We start from the raw sequence: 20,822 nt of genomic DNA on the forward strand, positions 1-20,822 counted from the left end.
CTGGGAAAAAGAGGCCTGTATTTGGAGTTGGAAAACATGAGTTAGAACTATAGTTCCACTGTTTACTATTTGTGTGACTGTGATTTTAGACCTATCACAACCTTGGAAAGCCTCAGTTTCCTCAAATGTAAAATGTAGGAGTTGGACTAGAAATCCTGTCTCTGAAATTTAGATAACAGGGATGTGATTCTGGCCAACCTAATAAGTCTCTCTCGGTCTCAGTTTATTCACTGATAATATTATCATTATTGTTATTACTTATATTATCATATAATTATAATAATTATTAATAATGCTTAATATTAGCATCATCCAGAGTTGTTAAGAGGAACAAGTGAAATAATGTATGTAAAATGTTTTGAAGGTTTGCTATATAAATAGTAAATAATAAAGTAATACGGTAAATAAATAAGATGCTATGTACATTCTCACTCTTGTTATTATTGCTGTTAGCACTGAGTCTCTTCAACCTGTCCAAAGTTTATTATGCACCTACTCTGTGTTAACCATCCCGTTACCTAGTAAGGAGAATAGCGCTTGCTTAGTACTTACCCATTCCACAAGTTATAGTGCCTTTAGGCCTAAGCGCTCCTAATGATATGCGGGAAATAGTATGGGTCCATAAGAACGTGGCATGAAATTATAAAGCTCAAGATTTAAACTAATAGCCTTGAAATGAGAAGTTTCTTATGCCAATGTTCAACTTTTTTCTCCAGTAGTTACTTTCTTCTCTTAAAGTTTAGGGATCAATTCCAGTCTTAGAGGAACAGCTCCGCCACTATACTTTTCAAAACTTTAGATAGGATCCTAAGATTTAGAGGTCATCTATTCCAAATGATTTATTTTACAAATGAGGGAACTGAGGTCCAGAAAAGTTAAGTGACCTGTCTAAGGTCACATAGGCAGTAAATGTCACTTCCAGGATTAGAACCCAGATCCTCAGATTCAAAGCCAGGGTTCTTGACATGACACCGCAGACACCATGCTAATTTGGTTAAAAGTTAGCAATTAATTTTTCTGTAGATTTTAGATCTTATGAGATGGCTATTAATCTACAAAATATATGCAATGTTCCACGTGCACTGGAAGGCATGCAATAATATATCACACCCAACAGCAGATGCAATTACCTTTAACTTGGGTGACATTGTCTCTTGTCGGTAGGAAAATTTGGTAAGGAGAGGAGGTGAATGGGTCTGGGCAGAACCAGGGAGTATAGAGAGAGAGTCAGAGATGGGTGCCAAAGTAGAATGAAATGGAGGGCTAGTGGAAAGGCGGCAAGGGGAAGCTGTAATCCCTTCATCTTCTGGAGAAAATGGCGCTGGCTTAAATATTTTAAAAAGACAAGAAGTCAGCATACTATTCAGTTGTCATTGTTCATGCTCGATGTTCACCCCTAATCCCAACACCCTAATAATGAAGCATTGATGTGTGGGTATGTTAATATTACAATTCCCAACAGGAATTTTTCTATGGCCTGAGGACCAAAAAAACCCAAAGTTACCTATCCTTTAATCCTATTTCAATTTTCTAGAAAGCCTTTGAGAATGGGTCTTTCTAACATAAAAGTCTGGAAAAGTTAGCAATATGAATGTTTACCGTAATACAGTTAACTCTGAATGAATAGAGAAGGAGCTGGTAAAGTTTAGCACTCAACATTTAGGTCCCCTTCTAGGTCTTAAAGTCTATGCATCCAGGTGTCTCTTCTGGGGAGTTTCTGTCTAGACTCATAGATTATTAGAGAGGGAAGGGATATCAGAGAATGTCTAGTCCAAACATTTTGACTCCTATGATTTTCATTTTTCTTATGTTCATATTTGACCTTGTTTTATAGTTAGCGTCCCACCTCCCCTTAATAGAACATAAGCTCCTTAAAGTCAGAGACTGTCTTTTAACCTTAATTCTCCTTACATCCACCCCTCAGATGATCTAATTTCCCCCAAAGCTTATCTCAGACATCACCACATACATGATTCCTTTCCTGGTTCCCCAACAGTGAGTATTTCCACACTACCAAATTTACTTGTATTTACTTTTGTGGACATGTTGTACCCTTCTTTCTATGTGCGAAATCAGCAAACAGAATCACTGAATGCAAAAGGCATCTTGCTGGGAGGCCTTTAACCATGGGCCCAGTGGCAGTCAGAATTAGAAGGCAATTGGGATCATCCTTGGAAGATGATGGGCAAGTTTGCTTTCTGGATGTACAGATGAGGAAAAACAAATAGATAATGGCTGAAGAATGTCCTAGATTTTGCCATCTTATCTAAATTCTGAGTGATGCCGTTCTCTCCCTTAGTAGGTAAAACCTTAAAGTTCCTTGCCCATTTTGATGTCTAGTGCCAAGCAAATGCTTAATAAGTGTTAAATACTAATTATTATAAAATGGAACATCCAATTGTAATGGTTAGTTCTTTCATTAATAAGCTAAATTAAAATACCTCTTTAGTGGTACTGGCTGCACTCCAGTCTTCCTTAGATATCTTAGGATCATTTATAATTGCCACTGGAGAGGTTAAGCAATCATTCATCTCCTCATCTTCCTCCTCTATGTATAACCTTGGTGCTTCCTCAGTAACATCAGCTTCATACTGAAAGAAATCTGACTCTGGAAATTTTGGCTTCCTTCCATGGATGACTGCCATTAATTCATCATAAGGGTCCTCTTCTTTTTCTTCAATGACAGGGAGTGTTTGGGACAAGTTACCCACATTATACTGGACAGAAGTGGCAACCTTATCACCCAGGACTTCAGGTACCTTTCCAATATTTGAAAAGTTTCTTTTTTCTTTGTTAGTGGGAGAAACTCTCATCTCTTTCCAGTCTCTGCATATTTTTTCAGCTGGTTTTGTATAATCTTGAATTACCACTGCATCATGGAACTGAGAGGCTAGAGGTGGGATGGTACCAGAAGAAGAAAGAAGTCGCAGAGAGGATGGCATTTCAGTGGGATCGTGTGTCTTGGTAATAGAAGGGTTAACCTTAACTTGAACATTGCTATTCCCTAGGATCCCTGGATCAGACTGTCCAGTTGGTAAGGTTAAAGCCTCAAGCTTTTCTAATTCATCCAAGAAGTTGTCAGGAAAAGGAGGTGGAGTTGGGGTCAGAGGGCTTGAAGGTAGAAACCCCATAGTCAGTGACAACCATTCATTGGTGATTCCTTCTACAGCCCCTTTATTAGAATGTGGGCAAGGTGACATGGAAGGAGGGCAGGATTCACTGTAAGCCAACTTTACACATGAACAAAAGTATAGGAGGAAAAAAAGAAAGAAAAAAAGATAATGTACCACAACATGGACAGAGAGTGAGATGGAGAAGGGGTGTAGTGTTGCACCAAAAAAATCCCTGTGTCAGGTTTTGGATTAGAAGGAAGATATCTCAGTGAGAGCAAATACATGAAATCATTAGCATATGAATCAGAAAGTTATTTGAAAAGTGAAATTGTATCAGCCTCGGATAGGATCACAAATGTCAAAGGCAAGAGAGATGTGAATCAGAGTTCATGAAGAAAGCTAAAGTATCACCTCTTCAGAGCCCTATTTACTGTATGGTCTCTTCTGAGTTAGCTAGTCCAATGAAAAAAATCTGAAGTAACTTCTTCAAACCATGGCTAGACCTGTTGAATGGAAGTACCCCTTCCTGTAATTTATTAAGCGTATGTGTTACCTATCAGTATCAATGTGCTTGTACTCCTTACTTTTCACCTTAGGATTTCAAAGTGATTTTTAACTATTTACATATTTGAAAATGTTTCTGAACCAGTTGTTCACTAAAGGATTTTAAATGAAAAAGATTGAAAAGCACAGAGAAATGCAACTGGTATTCAAGGGAACCCAGAACAGTTTTCAGGTCTTCCCTCAAAAAAAAAAAAAAAAAGCATTCACATATTAGCAAGAGTCTCCTCTTGGGAAGAATTCAGACTTCTTTATAAAGACATACTCTCACGTAGTTTAGTTCACACCAAAGAAAATACAGGTTTGCATTTTAACCATGTATAAATTTTGAATAAATTTGGGCTCTATTTCACAGCAGCATAATTTATTGAGTAATTCTAGAGGTCCCTGCTATATTGCTCTATATTACTTTTTTATAGTGGTGATGGAAAAGAAAGAAAATGCCATGTTTATACCTATAAATGATCTTAACTAAGGATAAAGAATGTTGAAGTTTTTTTTTATCGTACCTTGAGTTTCTAAAAATAAAATATTTTACATAAGGGCCTTTGTTGTGTATTTTCTGGTTTATGTTTTAATATCACATGTTATTCACTATAGGTGGATGACTCTTCTCTAAGGTTCTTGCACTTTGAAAGTATTGTATTCTCTAAAAGGAGAGGTGCTTTAATCTACATTCATTTGACTATATTTTACTCTAAATATTAATAGGATAGTCTAGCCATGGATGATCTCCATTAAAGTCCTTTGATGCCTCCTTAATGCATAGATATGAACTTGGGTTCTTGAAGGATATTTCAGAACTTTGAAACTGTGGGAGGTCCTACCACACTGGAAAGATTTTGAATATAGGCGGAGCACCAACCTAGCTAAGTCTAAAGGGTTCATCACCAGTAGGTTGATCAACAAATGATGAATTGTTCTTGTTTTTAATCCACCAACTCATGAAAATTCCAACAGGTGTTTCTTCAGACTATAGTTATGAATATTTTAAAATTTTTGAGCATGATCTAACTGTAGTTATTAAAATAATCATCAAATTCTCAATCATATAAACTTTAAAATCTAAGGAAATCTAAGGGATCTAAGGAAATAACTTTGAAATCTGATTTTAAAAGCCTCAAAACAATTCAGTGCAAAAAAAAATTCAAGGAAAATTATGACTTACACAAAATCATAGCACCTTACAGTGGGAAGGGACTTCACAAGTCATCCAGTATAATCCATACCTGAGCAAGTATCACCTCCACACATCCCTCCCAAGTGATCCGTCTCTAATTAAAGACTTTCAGTATGGGGGACTCCATTGCCTTCTCCCATGCAGCCCAATCTGCTTTTGGATAACTAAACATTAGTAATTATTTCTCATATATCAAGCCACAATTCGCTTATCGGCAGCTTCTGCCTATTACTTGTATTTCAATTTACTGGGACCAAGAAAAATAGATCAAATCCTTTTTTCATATGACACTCCTTCAACTAAATTTGAAGGCTGTTATTATGTCCCTCTAAGTGTTCTCTTGTTCAGGCTAAATACCCTCAGTTCCTTTATTTAATCCTGTTTTTCGCTTTACAGTTCCTTCCCATCTTGGTCTCCCCTTTGTCTGGTTTTGTTTCTGTTAACTAAGATACTGTAAGACAGTAAATGTTAATAGAAGCTGTGCACAGAAATGTTTTTTTTTCCTTCCTCCCCTTAAAAAGAGACTTAGTAATATGAAACTAACTCCCTTAGCAGACACACCTATTTCCTACCACTGAGAGACTAACTTTTTAAGTGAAAGAGTATTACCTTTCTCTTTCTTTCATAGTTAGGGACTACTGTACTTGGACAGAGAAAATCCCTTAATAGCTTTTGGAAGTAGATTACAGAAACTAAAATTTAACTGTCTAAGCCCTTAAACACCATCAATCATAATGCAATTATCATATCAAAAAAAAGGGAAGTCTTTCCTGTGCCTGAAGCCCAGTTATAGGTACATGTTAGAATAGATTCTCCCTACAGCCCTCATTCCTGTACTCCAAGGTAACGATTCTCTTAGGATAATGACTCCACTGTCCATTGGTCCTGTCATAAAGATGTTGTTTTTACAAAGTTTACATCCTCATCAATTTAATCATACTGAATTTCATATCCACCTCATTTACTGAGTTTTAATCCTGATTGAAAAAGGAAATTTCAATTATTTAACTAAAAACATAGCCCCTACCAACTAACATGAGAAAAACTAAGAATGCCTTGGATTCAATTCTTTGAGAATGTTGTATACATGGAAGTGAAAAATAGGTAGAAATTCTTTTGTTGCTGAGTCATTTCAGTCATTTCTGACTTTTCATGATCCCATTTGGAGTTTTCTTGGCAAAGATACTGGTGTGGTTTGCCATAGTAGTTGCTTAATAAATGTTTATTGACTGACAAAAATAAAAATGCAGTCATTTGACTCCTCACAAGGTATTTTTTCCCCCTCATCCTCTAACTTATCTCCCATCCTATTCTTCCAGACTGATTTTCCAGATTAATTTTCTATGTGTGCAGATATCGTCATGCCACTCCACTGATCTACTTTGGAGGATTCCTACTCTTTCCTGCTAAATAAAAACAAAACCCTCAACCTGGCATTCAAGTTTGGCACTGTTATACCTATCCTATCATTTCCTGCCATGTACACGAAGCTCCAGACAAAATGAACTACTCCCCTTCCCCCATTCACACACACCATTTTTCTGGGTCCGCGTTGTTCTCTATGAATGGAATGTCTACTCTTCCTTTGGAATGCCTACCCTTCCTTTAAATTCCAGCTCAACTCTTCCATGAAAACTTCCTTGATTTCCCCATCAAGGAAAAAACTTTTTCCTCTAGGTCTTCATGTCTCTTCCCCTCCTTCACTTGAACCTCCTGTATTATTTTGGATATTAAGTTTATTTATGTTTATCAAATTTGCCCCTGCTCCCTGAGGGAAGAAATTACCATGTCTTATCAACATTTTGTTCTCTGAGCACATTACAGACTTGGTAACTATAGCATTGCAATGAATTTGTTGAACATAAACATCAGTTAACAAAATAAGTTCTAAAAAACAAAATGTAGCAGCACAAAAATAAAATTCTAATGAGTAAAGCCATGACATAGGTCTCCTATCCTACTTCCATCATGGATAATCAAGATAAGTTAGTGTCCCTAGGTCTGGATCACAGTTTTCATTATAAGAATGAGCAAACTGGGTTTCTAAAGACCTAAGAACATCTCCATTCAAATATATGAGTAAACAAGTACAAACAGGACTCTGACGGTTCATTTACTCTGCCTTTCTGAATGTGATCACAACTTTTACAATTCAGTCTAGTAACCACATCCTTTCTGATAAGCCATATTCTTGGTCACCAGACTGGTATCTGTGGAGAATACTTTGGAGGACAAAAGAAAATTCATATTATTATCCAAGGTATATGTAAATGCCTACTTTACAAAGATATTTGATATTATAATATAATGTTCTAATTATTACTATACATATGAATAATTGATCTGGACCCATATGTTTAAGTTACCAGTCTTTCCCCATATAAAACTGATCTATTAAAAATTGTACTATCATCATGTTATCTCTTCTTACCTTATTTGAACTTAAGCTGTGTATCCTGTCGCTAGAATAGCTGTGGGGTATTGGAGGGTCGGGATAGTCATCTGCACCTTTTGTGACATTCTTTTTGATGACTTCTACATAGGAAACGGGGAAGATGCCTTGTCTGTTGGTTCCTGGTATTTTACCTTCATACCAATTTTGATCAACTCTTTTAAGAAGAATGACTCTATCTCCCTGTAATTAAAATGTACAAAATGCATAACTAGAAAAACATTATGAGTTATATTATAAAGCAGTAATTATTAAAACTATTTGTGTACTAAGAAAAAAATAGACAAGTAGGTTAGCAGAATAGACTGAATAAACACTGAATAATCATGATTAAAAATACTCCTAGCAATTTAGTGTTTGATAAACACAAGGATACAAATTACTAAATGGGACTCCTTATTCAACAGGAACTTCTGAGAAATCTGGAAAATGGTTCAGACCAGCATCTTATACATTATGTCACAATTAGTTTCAATTAGATAAAAACTGAAATTTAAAAAGTAATATCACAAAAATAATAGAAGGGGCATATTTTTCACAATTATGGACTGGAGAAATTTTACAGCTAGATAAGGGACAAAAGGGATCATAAAGATAAAATAGAAATATTATGCTAAATTTTTAAAGATATTTTGAATAAATGAAATCAATGCAGCTCAAATCAGAAGATATATCTATATAATATACATATATGTAAAAAAGTCTTTGCATCACATAATCCTGGTAAGTCAAAGTCTGACATCCAAAATCTGTAGGGAATTGGTACAAATATGCACATGTATGTATATTAATGCATGTATGCATACATACCTATATTAGACAATTTCTCCAATAAATATGTGTGCAACGAACACAATTACTAAAAAATATCAACTATCAAGGACTTCTAAAGTGATTTAAATAAGTAATAATCAGAAAAATGCAAACTGGAACACCAAAAGTAGCAAAGATGCAAAATAAGAAAACTCACTGTTAGAAGCAGATGATAAAAAGCTGAGAATTATACATGTCCAACTACTGGAGAAAGATTGTATAAAGTACAGTATATTGGTGTAATAGAATACTGTTTTGTTGAAAAGAATGATGAATATAAAAACTTCAGAGAAACATGAGAAAATTTTTGTGAAGTGATTATAGAACAAGGAAAATAGGTCCAAAAGAACAAATTACACAAGCAGGAATGTAAACTTATTCACTTCTATTGAGTTGTTGCCCTTTGCATGGATTTGAATGAAAACAGAATAATGAAAATTCATGGGTAGAAATCTTAAGATCATTAATGAATTGGTGAATATTTAAATAGGTTAAACTGATTTGTGAATTTGAATTTTGAGATTTAAATAAATATAACATTGATACAAAATTTTTAACCTTGATTATATTTTAAATAATACTTAGTCATATTGAATTCATTAATGAGGGAAAAAATTAATACCTTTCTGAGGGATAACTCCACATTTGTATCTGCATTAAAATTGTATTTGGCTATAGCTTCTCCAATTTCTCCAGCCTGAGCTGGGGGTGGTGGCCTTGCAGGTTGAGCTTTTTCTGGAGGGCTGAGTTTCTAAAATGAAAACAGTTACTTGTGCATGAATATGTGTTATTTCTGCACCAAATAGACGTTAAATAAAGAGGGAGACCTCTTTGCCATTAGAGAGAAAGGGAGAACAGACCTCTACGTAAGAGATTGGAAATATTCCTATTCGTCCATGGTGCTCTCCTTCATACCAATTTTGATCAATTTTCCTGAGGATGTAGACGGTGTCCCCTTTCTTAAATGACAATTCCCTGCAACAGACATTTTTAAATGATTAGGTCTTTCATTTTATAATTCATTATATCCATATGAATGATTATCCAAACCCTTTATATAACTTATCTAATGTTAACACACTGGCAATTCCAGGTAGGTAAACATTTCCCTCCTAAACATGTATGAGGAATATAAATAATTTTAGACATAATTTCAACTACACCACTACCACACACACACATATGTAAAATCCAAATGATGTCTCATTTTTTTTTAGTCAGTAAACTAACACCTATGAGTCAAGCTCTTTTCTAAAATTCTGGGAATGCAAATAAAAAGGCAAAAGACAGTCCTTGCTCTCAAGGAGCTCAGTGAGATTAATATACACATATAAATGTGTTTATACATATATGTGCATAAATATACATATAAGTACATATTTCATATTTATTTTATATACATATATATGTGAATATGATGGTCTAATTAGCTAATAGTGCCTAATAAGTAAACGTCAGGTTCAGAATAAAAATTTCAATACACAGAAATCTGCTAATATTATCTAGTTAATAATGATAATGATAACTAGTGTGTATATATATATATATATATATATATATATATATATATATAGAAGGTTTGCAAAGCATTTTATGTAACAGGTTGTTTTATTTCAACAACTTACTAAGAAGTATACATTTTATGTATGCAAGATGGTGCTACAAATTGTTTTCTTTATGCTTTCCATCTCTTTCAAACCTGAACGTTTCACAAAAACCTCTTTTTGGCTTTCAGTTTTCACTTTTTCAATACTCAATCGAACCAATACTTATTATCTACTGCTAATAATAACAGCTCATCTTTAGTTGTGCTTTAAGGTTTACAAAGTACTTTTCTCACAACCACTCTGCAAAGCAAGTAGCACAAATACTACTTTCCTATTTTACAGATGGAGTCCCCAGGTATTAAATGACTCGCTCAAAGTTAGCTCTCTTGACTCTGAATCAGCACTCTTTCCTCCACCATTTGCAAGACACTATGCTAGGTTCTTCAGGAGCTTCTAGAGGGAGTCAGGGAGTTAGACCAGCCCTTGGGGTCATCGAGTCCAACCTAGATCTGAACAGTAATGGCCTTTATGACATACTCAGCAAGAGAGGTCTGCCTTTGCTGGAAGACTTCCACCAAGAAGACCACATTACCCAGGGCAGCCCTCTTTTCTTTGACTGGCACCAGTGGTTAAGCACCGCCCCCTCAGGTCAAGCTCACATTTGGTTTTTCAAACCTTCTTCCCCTCACCGGCTCTTCTCTCAGAGCCATTCAGATCTCTGTTCCACTTTATGTTATTGTGATAAAAGACAGAATACAGCACATACCAAGGTGGAGGGAAAAAAAGCAAACAAGTATTTATTAAGCATTTACGATGTGCCAGACACCATGCTAAGTGCTTTACAATATCCTCGTATTTGATCCTCACAATATCCTGGGAGGAGATGCTTTTAATATTCCCATTTTGTGAAGAAGCAGCATGTAAGTGACTTGCCGAGAATTACACAACTAGTAACTGTTTGAGGTTGGATTTGAATTGGCTCTAAACTCAATGCTGTATCCATTGCACCACCTAGCTGTCATAAAGGACTGCTATGGGTGCAGTGGGGATTCAGAAGTGGGAAAGACTCCGTCAGATTGCAAAGAGATTTGGGTTTGGAGAATGTTTCACATAAGGGGTGACTTTTAAATTAGACCTTACGGGAATAAGTTGGATATGGAGGAAGAAGAAATATACAGAAGGCAGTGAAGGTTGTACAGTAGCTAGTATTACCGTTTCAAAGAAACATGGGCTATTGATAGGAAGAGAAGGCTGGAGAGATTGGCTAGAGCTACTGTCGTTGTTGCTCTTCTAAGGAGACCAATGACATCATGGGGTGAACTGGATTTAAGAGAAGCAGAGTAGTGCAAAACTGTCAGCCTCACTCTCTCTTTCAAAGTCGTAGGAGTTCAGTGGCAAGACAAAAGGCAGGACTGGCAATGGCCTAGGATGCAGTGGAAGACCTTGGTGTCTTCGATATCTAAGCATTCCACAGTACCATAGTATGGAGGGCTTGGAATGGGTAGTTGAGGAATCTGGAATAGCTCTGTAGGCAATGAGTCTACAGTGAATCATTGAAAGTTCTTGAGCAGAAGGGTGATGAGCTGATATTTTGAAGAACTTATTCTACAGTATTGTGTAGGAATGGTTTCACCAGTCTGCCACTCCTGCTGTTTTAGTTGCCCCATTCTCTAATCTGGAACATCAGAGGCCATGCCTAGGTATGTGAATCTTAGAACCACTCAGCTCTGTACTCCATTGGAACATGGTTTTCGCATTTATCTCAAACACTTTCCACCCTGTAACTACATGCTCCTCTCCCTTCCACCTTCTTCTGTGGGAATTATTCTCAGATCTATCTATGTATCTATCATTTATCTGTCTGTCTGTCTATCTGTCTGTCTATCTATCTATCTATCTATCTATCTATCTATCTATCTATCTATCTATCCATCCATCTATCTATCTTCTATCTATCGTCTATCTATCATCTATTTGTCTCTCTCTCTCTCTTTCTACACTGCTACCACTTCATTTGGAAGAAGGGGAAGCTAATGGATGGCTCTATAGCTGCCCTTATCAAATTTGTGATTTCCCAAACCATAATGCTTTACCTGACCACTACTGTCTTATTCTTTCCCCCATCGGAGTACAAGCTCTTAGAGGGCAAAGACAGTCTTAATTTTAATATTTGCATCCCCACTGCATAGCGCAGTGTTTGGCACATATTACGAACTTAATATACATTTTCCCCACCAGAATAGTTCATCAATCCATCAATAAACATTTACTGAGCAGCTACTGTATTGAGAAACTATAGGCAGCAAGTCCAGAAAAAGATTTTTTAAAAATCTCTTAGGCAATAGAATGAATCCTTCAGCTGGGGTGATGGGATAGGAATAGGAAGGAGGAGATAGATGGAAAAAAGGAGAGAGGGAGGATAATAACCTGGACAATGGCATGCAAGTGAGACCAATGGCGGGGAGAGTTTTGAGAAGGAAGGCAATAGGATTCAATAAAGCAGAGCAGAGAGGTTGAGGACAAAAATTGAATGATTGACGGTGCTGGAAGGTAGGTGGGCAATTCTGACCTTGGGAAGAAAAGTTTCATTTATGGACAGAGGACAAGGAAGCAGCCTGATTAGACCCGACCTTCAACAAGTCTGGGAGTGAATGAAAGGAAAGAACTATTTTGGAAGCCTGAAGAAACAGCAGAGCCAAAGGAAGATTTATTTTTTTTTTTTACAAGATTAGTCAGGTGTTCACTTTAAGTTGCTTTAATTGGCCCTATGAGAAATCCTTCATAAATAACAACCTATCCTTCTTTATCTATTTGGAAGTTGTCCTAACTTACAAAGACATCACTCAGTGAATATTTTTTCATTCATTAAAATTCCTCAGATAAAGTGAAGGAAAAAATCCTTTACAGTTCATTTGTCTTTTTGGTACAGAAGATATTAAAACACACACAGAATCTCCTCTTTGCTATTATTCCTATTAGAAACATTTCCCATTTAGAAGATGAAATTTTCAGTGGGCCCAGAGTCAGGAACATCTGAGTTCAAATCTGGCCTCAGATACTTACTGGTTTTGTGACCCTGAGCAAGTCACTTAAATTTTAATTATCTCAGATTCCTCAACTATAAAATAGGGATGATAATAGCAGCTGCTTCTTGGGGTTATTGTGAAGATTAAATGAGATAATAATTGTAAAGCACTCAGCATAGTGCCTGCCACATAATAAGCAAAAAAGAAAGGCTTGTTTTCTTCCTTCTTCCCCTTTATCCTTTATCCTTCCTTCCTTCCTTCCTTCCTTCCTTCCTTCCTTCCTTCCTTCCTTCCTTCCTTCCTTCCTTCCTTCCTTCCTCCCTCCCTCCCTTCCTTCCTTCCTTCCTTCCTTCCTTCCTTCCTTCCTTCCTTCCTTCCTTCCTTCCTTCCTTCCTTCCTTCCCTCCCTCCCTCCCTCCCAGGTAGACAGTAAACAATATCATTGCTCTGATCACTCCTTTAACCTGGCTTTTTTCGGTTTTATTTTCATTTTTTCTTGCCCACTGTGATTTTATCCTCACTCTCAGACACTCTTGCCTCTGGTCCATCTCAGACTTTCGGTTAAAACACCTTGTATATGTCTTTTACTTGGTGCCTTCTTTTCCTTTGCCTCTGGCCCTTTTGAGACTTTACCCGGGATTTCTCACTGATGACTGCCTGGCTAACAAGTTTCACCTCCTGATCTTTGTCAAAACAAAGCTGACTTCCCCTAAGGCTTTGGTTACACTCTTGGTCCAGTGCAAATGAATCTTCCATAGAACTGTGACATCAGCCAGTCAGCCCTAATACTTTGTTGAGATCAGGGGTTATTTACTTGTTGTCTGTGGACTTGAAAAAAAAGTTAACTTTATTTCAATGTAACTGAGATTATTTTGTAAGTGTATGCATTTTATGTATTCAAAAATATTATTATAAGAAAGTCTATGGCTTTACCAGATGACCAGAGGAATCCATGACACAAAATAGGTTAAAAAAAAATCCCAACCCTGGTTGACATTGATTATTTGTAACTTCAAATTTAATAATGTAGTCATGTGACAACTCTTATGTCATTAAATAATGGAGATAAGCACATGAAAATGATATAGTTATTAAATGCAGGGTTGCATTTCAAATACTCAGTGAGAATCAGAAGGCTATAACCTTAATCTCAGTATGATTTGCCTCAGTGTGGATGGATTTTTTAAGGTCCATAAAATAAAGGTGAAGGTCATTAAATATAATTTAATAGAAAGTGTTTCCTAGAAATAGCTAATTTTGTAGAAATTATGGGCTAATTAACTTTTTATAGCAAGTCAATCATTGCTTTTATAAAACCAAATGATTACTGAAGAACAGTTAGGGTAGTTTTTACAACACATTTATCATCCCAATATAAATGGTTAAAATGACACCTGAATAACTCTCTGGTTTTACTATTCAATGGTCAAGTTATAGATTTTAACGTAAGTCAGATTTAAATATAATTAAAAGTGAAACTTTACAATCCAGTTTCTGCATATGGCTAAGGCAGATAATGCCAGATAGTTGTATCTCTACAGTAATTTAAATGCAAATTATCAAAATGGCTTTGAATTTTCCTATTAGAATGTTAATTTCTTTGCTATCTTTTTTTATTAAAGGATTATTATTATTCTATTAAAGGATGTCTTTGCCATCCTTTTTATTTATTGTGTGAAGCTAAAACCTGGCATAAAGTAAGCATTTAATAAATGCTTGTTGACTGCCTAATAGCTGTTTCGTTTCCTAAGCTATAATGTAATAAAATATCTTTTTATCATATGTTTGGCAGAAAACTTGATAAAAATGTCCCAAGTACTGCTTAAAAGAATTGATGTCATAGGAAAAAAAATTTTTTTTTAGCACATTGAATCAACAGGTGGAAAGAAAACTGGATCTGGATTCAAATTCTGATCTTATTACTGAGTACGTGACCTTTGGTAAGTCATTATTTCCTCTTGAGTCTTCATTCTTATCAGGTAAATGAGGTAGACAGACTCCTATGACTCAGCTTAGGTCCTACCTCCAATGGTAACTCTTTTCTCATGTTCTTAGTTGTTAATTTATTTTATATTTCCTTCTCTCAAACTATCTTGCATTATATTCATCTTTGTATAAATGGAATCCCCACATAGGTTCTTAATCACATAAACTCCTTGAAAGCTGGCTTGTATCCCAGTGTGCCTAATGTGTAGTAGACAAAGTAGCCAGTAAACACTTAGTAGTTTGTGAATACTTAGTAGGTAGTGGATACTTAGTAGCTAGCATTTAAGGTTTACAGAGTTCTGCAAATGAGCCTCCCTCCCTCCCTGCTTCCCTCCCTCCTTCCTTCTCTTCCTTCCTTCCTTCCTTCCTTCCTTCCTTCCTTCCTTCCTTCCTTCCTTCCTTCCTTCCTTCCTTCCTTCCTTCCTTCCTTCCTTCCTTCCTTCCTTCCTTCTCTTCCTTCCTTCCTTCCTTCCTTCCTTCCTTCCAATCTGAGACTGTGAGGCTACATGTGTTCCTCCGTGTCCTCAAGTGTGGCCATTTTGACTACATCCAAACTTCACAGAACAAATTCCCTTAATAAAGGGATTTGTTCTGTGAAGTTTGGATTCAAAAGGCTGTGCTTGAGGAACTAGAGGGCCATGTGTGGCCTCATGACTGCAGGTGCCCATCCCTGCCCTAGAATAACAAGACATAATTAGCCTCTGCCAGTTGCAGGTAGATGGTATAGTGGATAGAGCACCAGCCCTGGAGTCAGGAGACCTGTCTTCAAATTCAGTTTGAGACACTTATTGGCAGTGTGACCCTGGGCAAGTCACTTAACTCTGTTTGTCTCAGTTTCCTCATCTGTAAAATGAACTCGAGAGGGAAATGACAAACCACTCCGGTATCTTTGCCAAGAAAACTCCAAATGGAATCACAGAGCATAGGATATGACTGAAATAACTCAACAACAGGTATTATCTTTGCATCTTTGAAGTAGGCCCGCAGTTAACATTGGCCATTGGTTTTGATCTGTAGGTGTTTGCAAGCATTTCAGCAGCAACTTGCTTTTCACACAGTAGGCACTCTATGCATACCTGTCTAAAGTCCTTTTAAAAATACAGATCTTATACCTTGTCCTAGAATTTAATTACAGTTGTGTTGGACAGAGAATTTTTGAGACCATGACCCTCTGAATTCCTTTCTTACTTTTCTATTTGCTAGACTCCAATTTGTTTGATGTATTTCATATCCAGATGTTTTTCATTGACCCTCAAATATAAATAGAATCAATTATCAAATAAAATCTTAATGAAACATTTCCTGGAATGGACTTCAGAGAAAGGTTTGCTGAATGCAAATCCTACTATGGCAGTAGTTCCTTTATGTGACATGAAAAATCCATCATAATTATGTGGTGAATATTTATACTACTTACTTAGATGTCTGGGCCTTAAAATCATAAACCGCTTTGGCTGGCAGCCTCTGAAATGGAAGGCAAACAATTAGCACTGACCTGGAAAAAAAATAGATTTTCATTTTTTCAGCTAGAAAATCAATTTCATATCAGTGAAAACAGATGAGATTCTTCAATTCTTCCAAAGGTCTGTAGTTTCACCACCATGGACCCTCCCTCCCTGGATGCAGATTCCAACACTTTGATGCTTTATCAGATAGCTTACATGAGTTGCTGAAATCAAGTGGATTCACTATTTCGTGGCTGCCTCCTGGTTTCTGAACTGAGGATCATATGTCTTCATGGACATATGGCATGGGGAAGGTACAGAAGAGACCTTAGACGCCATCTGGTCTAATACTCATTTTACAGATAAGAAATGGAGCAGTTCAATGACTTGCCCAAGGTCATACAGGCCACAAGTGACAGAGACAGGATTTGAACCCAGGTCTTCTGACTCCAAATCCAGTGCTCTTTCAACTATACTACAACTTAGCTAGGCGGCTCTTTGGGTAACAGAAGGATCATCTGTGACTAGGCACATAGTTGAAGGCTTTTTAGCTTAGTAAGAGTACCAGGTGAACTTGTTCTTGGCTGGAAAGTGTTAGAAGAACCCCCAAACCCCACCAAACCACAATGAGGCATTCAGTGAAAAATGCCAGTTTGAATACATATGGAATATATGGAATTTGCTTTGTTTTCTACTCAGTCAACTATATTTCAAGAGAGTTGAGAGGAAAAAAATGGAGGCCGTATGTTTATTTTGTAGATCTGAGGTCTAATCTAGCAAAACCCCAGGTGCAGAAAATAATTCATTTTTCTTCTCCATTACTCCCCTATGAAGTTCCCAAAGAAAAGGAACATTCTTTTTTGAACTGAAAGAGGGGAGGGTAGATTTAATACTTATAAGAAATACTTTTTATGGGAGTCCAGCTCTATATTTCTTCTGAAGTGAGTCAGGGTATATATAAAACATTAAAAAGACAGAGACCAAGCCCTAAAAGCACTAAATATCCTTTTCTTTTAATTGAGGGTAATTTAGAAATTAACAGTTATTCTAAAAGCTGGAGGCTGTCATTTGTAAAAAAAAAAATACTTAGGTGAACATCTGGTGCTTTCTAGGGGAAATGAGTAGGGGGAAGGAAGAACCTGGTTTTTAAAAGGGTTAGTCTGCTTTTCAAAACTTGGGTGTCCTGGGGGCTCACTGTGCCCTGCTGAGACATCTGAAGGTGTTATCCTTCTGAAGTGGAAAGAATAGTGAGGAGAAGTTTGATGATAATAACAATATTATTATTATTTAAATAGGACTTACAATGGGCCAAGCACTATGCTAAGTGCTTTAGGAATATTGTCATATTGGATCCTCACAATAACCCTAGGAGGGAGGTGCTACTATTATCCCCATTTTACAGATGAGGAAACTGAGATAAAACTGGATTTAAGTGACTTGCCAAAGATCACACAGCTAAGTATCTGAGATAGGATTTGAACTCAGACCTTCCTGACTCTGGATCTGTGCTGCCTTCTGGTTAGTCCACAGCCTTGATGGGAGTGGGATCCTCACCAAACTGGACCTTCACAGAGATAAACACCCTTGAACTGCCTTCTTACTCTGGACTCACATAGACTAAAGAGGATATTCTGGGATAGCTCTTGGCTCTCAGGGTCCACTCAAATTCTACTCCAATCCCACTACAAACTGCCAAACTTCAGAACCATTTTGGGGTTCAACCACCTGCACCTAAATAACCTTCCAGCGATATTTCACTGTTACCTCACTGACAAAGCAGGAGTGCTTCTAAGGAGGTACTTTCTGGTCACTATGGCAAACAGCAGGAATAATTCATGGATGGAAAGTTTATGGCTCAGTGATTTCCCTCAGTAATTAGTACAAAAGGACCTATTGTCCCAGGCTAACACCTAACTCCTCTCAGGCTGACATCTCACTCTCAATATGGAAATGAAGAAAAGTTTCTTGGGACCATTTCTCCTGTCGGATTTTTCAGACACATTCTTATTTGGTGAGTGATTTATTAGATAGCTCACCTTAAATATAAGTACAACTGCAACAAATATTAATGGTTTACGGAGGGATAGGGACCAAGTCTATGAATTATTGGTATCATCAACTGCTAAATAAAGAAACTCTTTCGATGCAGATTGAAACCTTCTCTTCAATTTATGTAACCTTAATAGACTGGCCTAGAGCACTAAGTGACTTTCTCAAAGTTCCACAATGAAGATGTTTTAAGGCAGGACTCGAACCAAGGTCTTCTTCCTTGGTCTCTCTTATTCTAAGGTCCTTCATAGCTTTTGTGCCCTAATTAATGAAGGATCCTTGGGAAAGTTCAAATTCCCTGAATCACCTGGACAAAATAAGGTCTTTGGTAATAGCCAATTGGTAGGGAGTCTGAATATCAATCAGGTACCCTTAGACACCATTCTCCTCTACCTGCCCCCCGGCATGAATCAGAACCAGTTCTTGAACCCTGACCTGCACCCTAGGTCCAGGTTTCCTATTAGCACCGTCCCTCCTCCCCCGCCCCCAACCCAGTACTTGGTTCTGCTTAATCCACTTAAGAACCCTAGAAAAACTTATCAGGTTTACTGGCTCTGGAGACCCCTTTCGCCAGACACCACAACAGGACCTAACCTATTTCCAATCCCTTTGCCCCTTCTTATATAATATATACTATTAATAAACCTGGGTTGCTTTTCTTTCTTCCTGCCAATTCTTATCTTGTGATACTCCACCCATCTCCATGTATTGCACCTTGGAATCCTGAGACCTCCTTAAACTCTACCAAGATACTTAGTCACCTTATATAGAGACACATACATCACTTTAAACTTCTGGAGCACTTTCATACCTGCTCTCTTATTGAACCTACTAATTAACTACCTCTCTTTCTGGAGTTCCTCTTCTTTCCCTGGGAACACTTCGACCCAAGTCGGTGAAAGCTGATGAATAACTTCTAGGAGACTCTTGGTCCACTGAAAAGAACAGTGATAAGAACACAGTGATTATCAGTTTAGTTAAAAAAGAAATTCAACAAATCCAACCATTTCTCAAGGTGGCTGATTGTTTTCTAAAAGATAAGAAACTTATAATGGGATGTGCAGCAAAATTGAAAACAAGAGTACAAAACTCAAAGTTACACACTTGTGACACACAGTTCACAAGAAGGTTGTGCTTGAAGACAGATAAAAATATCAGAGACCACAAGAATTAAATGGAAAAATGTTGAACGACAATGGTGTAACTAAAAGTGATTCTTGGGAATATAGATGGGAAAATAGATGAACTGATATATGGGAAAATACCAAATCAATGGTAGAAGAATTTTGTATCCTAATACTTATCTATTATTCATGTTTCCTACCCAAAGATCAGTATTAGACAGTCTATTGGGGAATTACAAGAGGAAAGTTTGGAGGTTATACTCAAAATAAAGGCTCTTGGGAACATTTTGCTAAAATACAGTAATTTAATATTTTGGTCACGGGAAGAAAGAGATGATAAAAGAAAGAATTGAAAAGGAGAGATTATGATCAAGACTTTTACAATGTATTTTCCAAAGATATAACACCCTGTTGTTATATGTAACATTCCATTGTGCCCAGTTGATGTAATTTCTTGTTAAAAAGTCTGTTTTTATCTAAAAAACCAAGGGCTTAACTTGACTCAACAATTATAGTAGCTAATAGGCCGCCAATGTTTGCACTATTCCATTTACCTTAGCACCAAGTGGGCATGCTGATTTACCCACCAGAACTCTGAATACTGGTAATTCTTAGCATGACTTTTATGAGTTCTACAGTTCTAAGAATTGCCTGTGAAGACAAGGGAAATTATTTAAAAATTTTTTAAAAACTTTTTAGCCCTGAAGAAGAATTAGCTGAATGTTCCAGAACCTTGCTGCTAACTCCCTCCTTCCCCAAGTCTCATAGATATCTGTTAAAAGACTATTTTTCAAAAAAAACCCTATCCCACTAGCAAATTCAGCTAGTTTGACTAACAGGAGACAGTAAAAATGAAGTCACTATCCAGTCTAATTTTGAAAAAACACCCTAGAGGAACATTATTTGGAGTCTACGATACAGAGTGATCAGTTGAAGTAATTTACACACACTCTTATCTGTCATATATATTACATATATAATACATGTGTTATATATTATGTTCCCTTTTAATTGCGCATATCCCTATATATGGTTGGCATGTATACACACATCTAGTTTATATTGTGATATATATATGCACAGGTGTATATAAATGTATGTGTGCATGTGTATGTATGCGTGCATACATACATACATATACATTCTCTGATTCCTTCAAAGAATTCTTAACTGGGGGCTTAAATATTTTGATAACTGTGTTCAATGTATATTTTATATAATATATTATTATACTATACATTTTATATACTATATGTTATATATTGTACATAATATATTATATGTGTTTATATATAATATGTTGTATTAAAAACATTATTCTGAGAAGGGTTCCGTAAGGTTTTGCCAGATTGCCAAAGGGGTCCTTGATACAAAAAAAGGTGTAAGAGTCTCTGAACTAGGACCTGCCACGAATCTGTTGATTGAGTTTAAATGCTAATTTAATTGAATTCAATAAAAAATTAAAGGCATGGGCCTGGTTTACAGTCATGTGTTAGGGGAAAAATAACCCAAACCAATTCAGATTTC

General features: G+C 36.6%; 1 protein-coding gene across 35 annotated transcripts in view; it reads right to left on the minus strand.

The window, feature by feature from the left end:
- Window positions 1-20,822, minus strand: part of SORBS2 (sorbin and SH3 domain containing 2) — a 487,674-nt gene that overhangs the window by 23,623 nt on the left and 443,229 nt on the right. For 27 of the 35 annotated variants that reach the window (XM_072622632.1, XM_072622649.1, XM_072622633.1 and 24 more), the window contains 7 exons: window positions 19,015-19,106; window positions 16,095-16,141; window positions 8,980-9,094; window positions 8,742-8,870; window positions 7,286-7,489; window positions 2,442-3,230; window positions 1,131-1,325 (listed from right to left, as the gene is read on the minus strand). In XM_072622632.1, coding sequence (XP_072478733.1) covers window positions 1,131-1,325; window positions 2,442-3,230; window positions 7,286-7,489; window positions 8,742-8,870; window positions 8,980-9,094; window positions 16,095-16,141; window positions 19,015-19,106 — 1,571 coding nt within the window. The remainder of the gene's footprint in view (window positions 1-1,130; window positions 1,326-2,441; window positions 3,231-7,285; window positions 7,490-8,741; window positions 8,871-8,979; window positions 9,095-16,094; window positions 16,142-19,014; window positions 19,107-20,822) is intronic. The other 8 variants (XM_072622658.1, XM_072622659.1, XM_072622663.1 and 5 more) reach the window with 1 other exon arrangement.

This window comes from Notamacropus eugenii, chromosome 7, assembly GCF_028372415.1.
Source record: "Notamacropus eugenii isolate mMacEug1 chromosome 7, mMacEug1.pri_v2, whole genome shotgun sequence".
Classification (NCBI taxonomy): Eukaryota; Metazoa; Chordata; class Mammalia; order Diprotodontia; family Macropodidae; genus Notamacropus; species Notamacropus eugenii.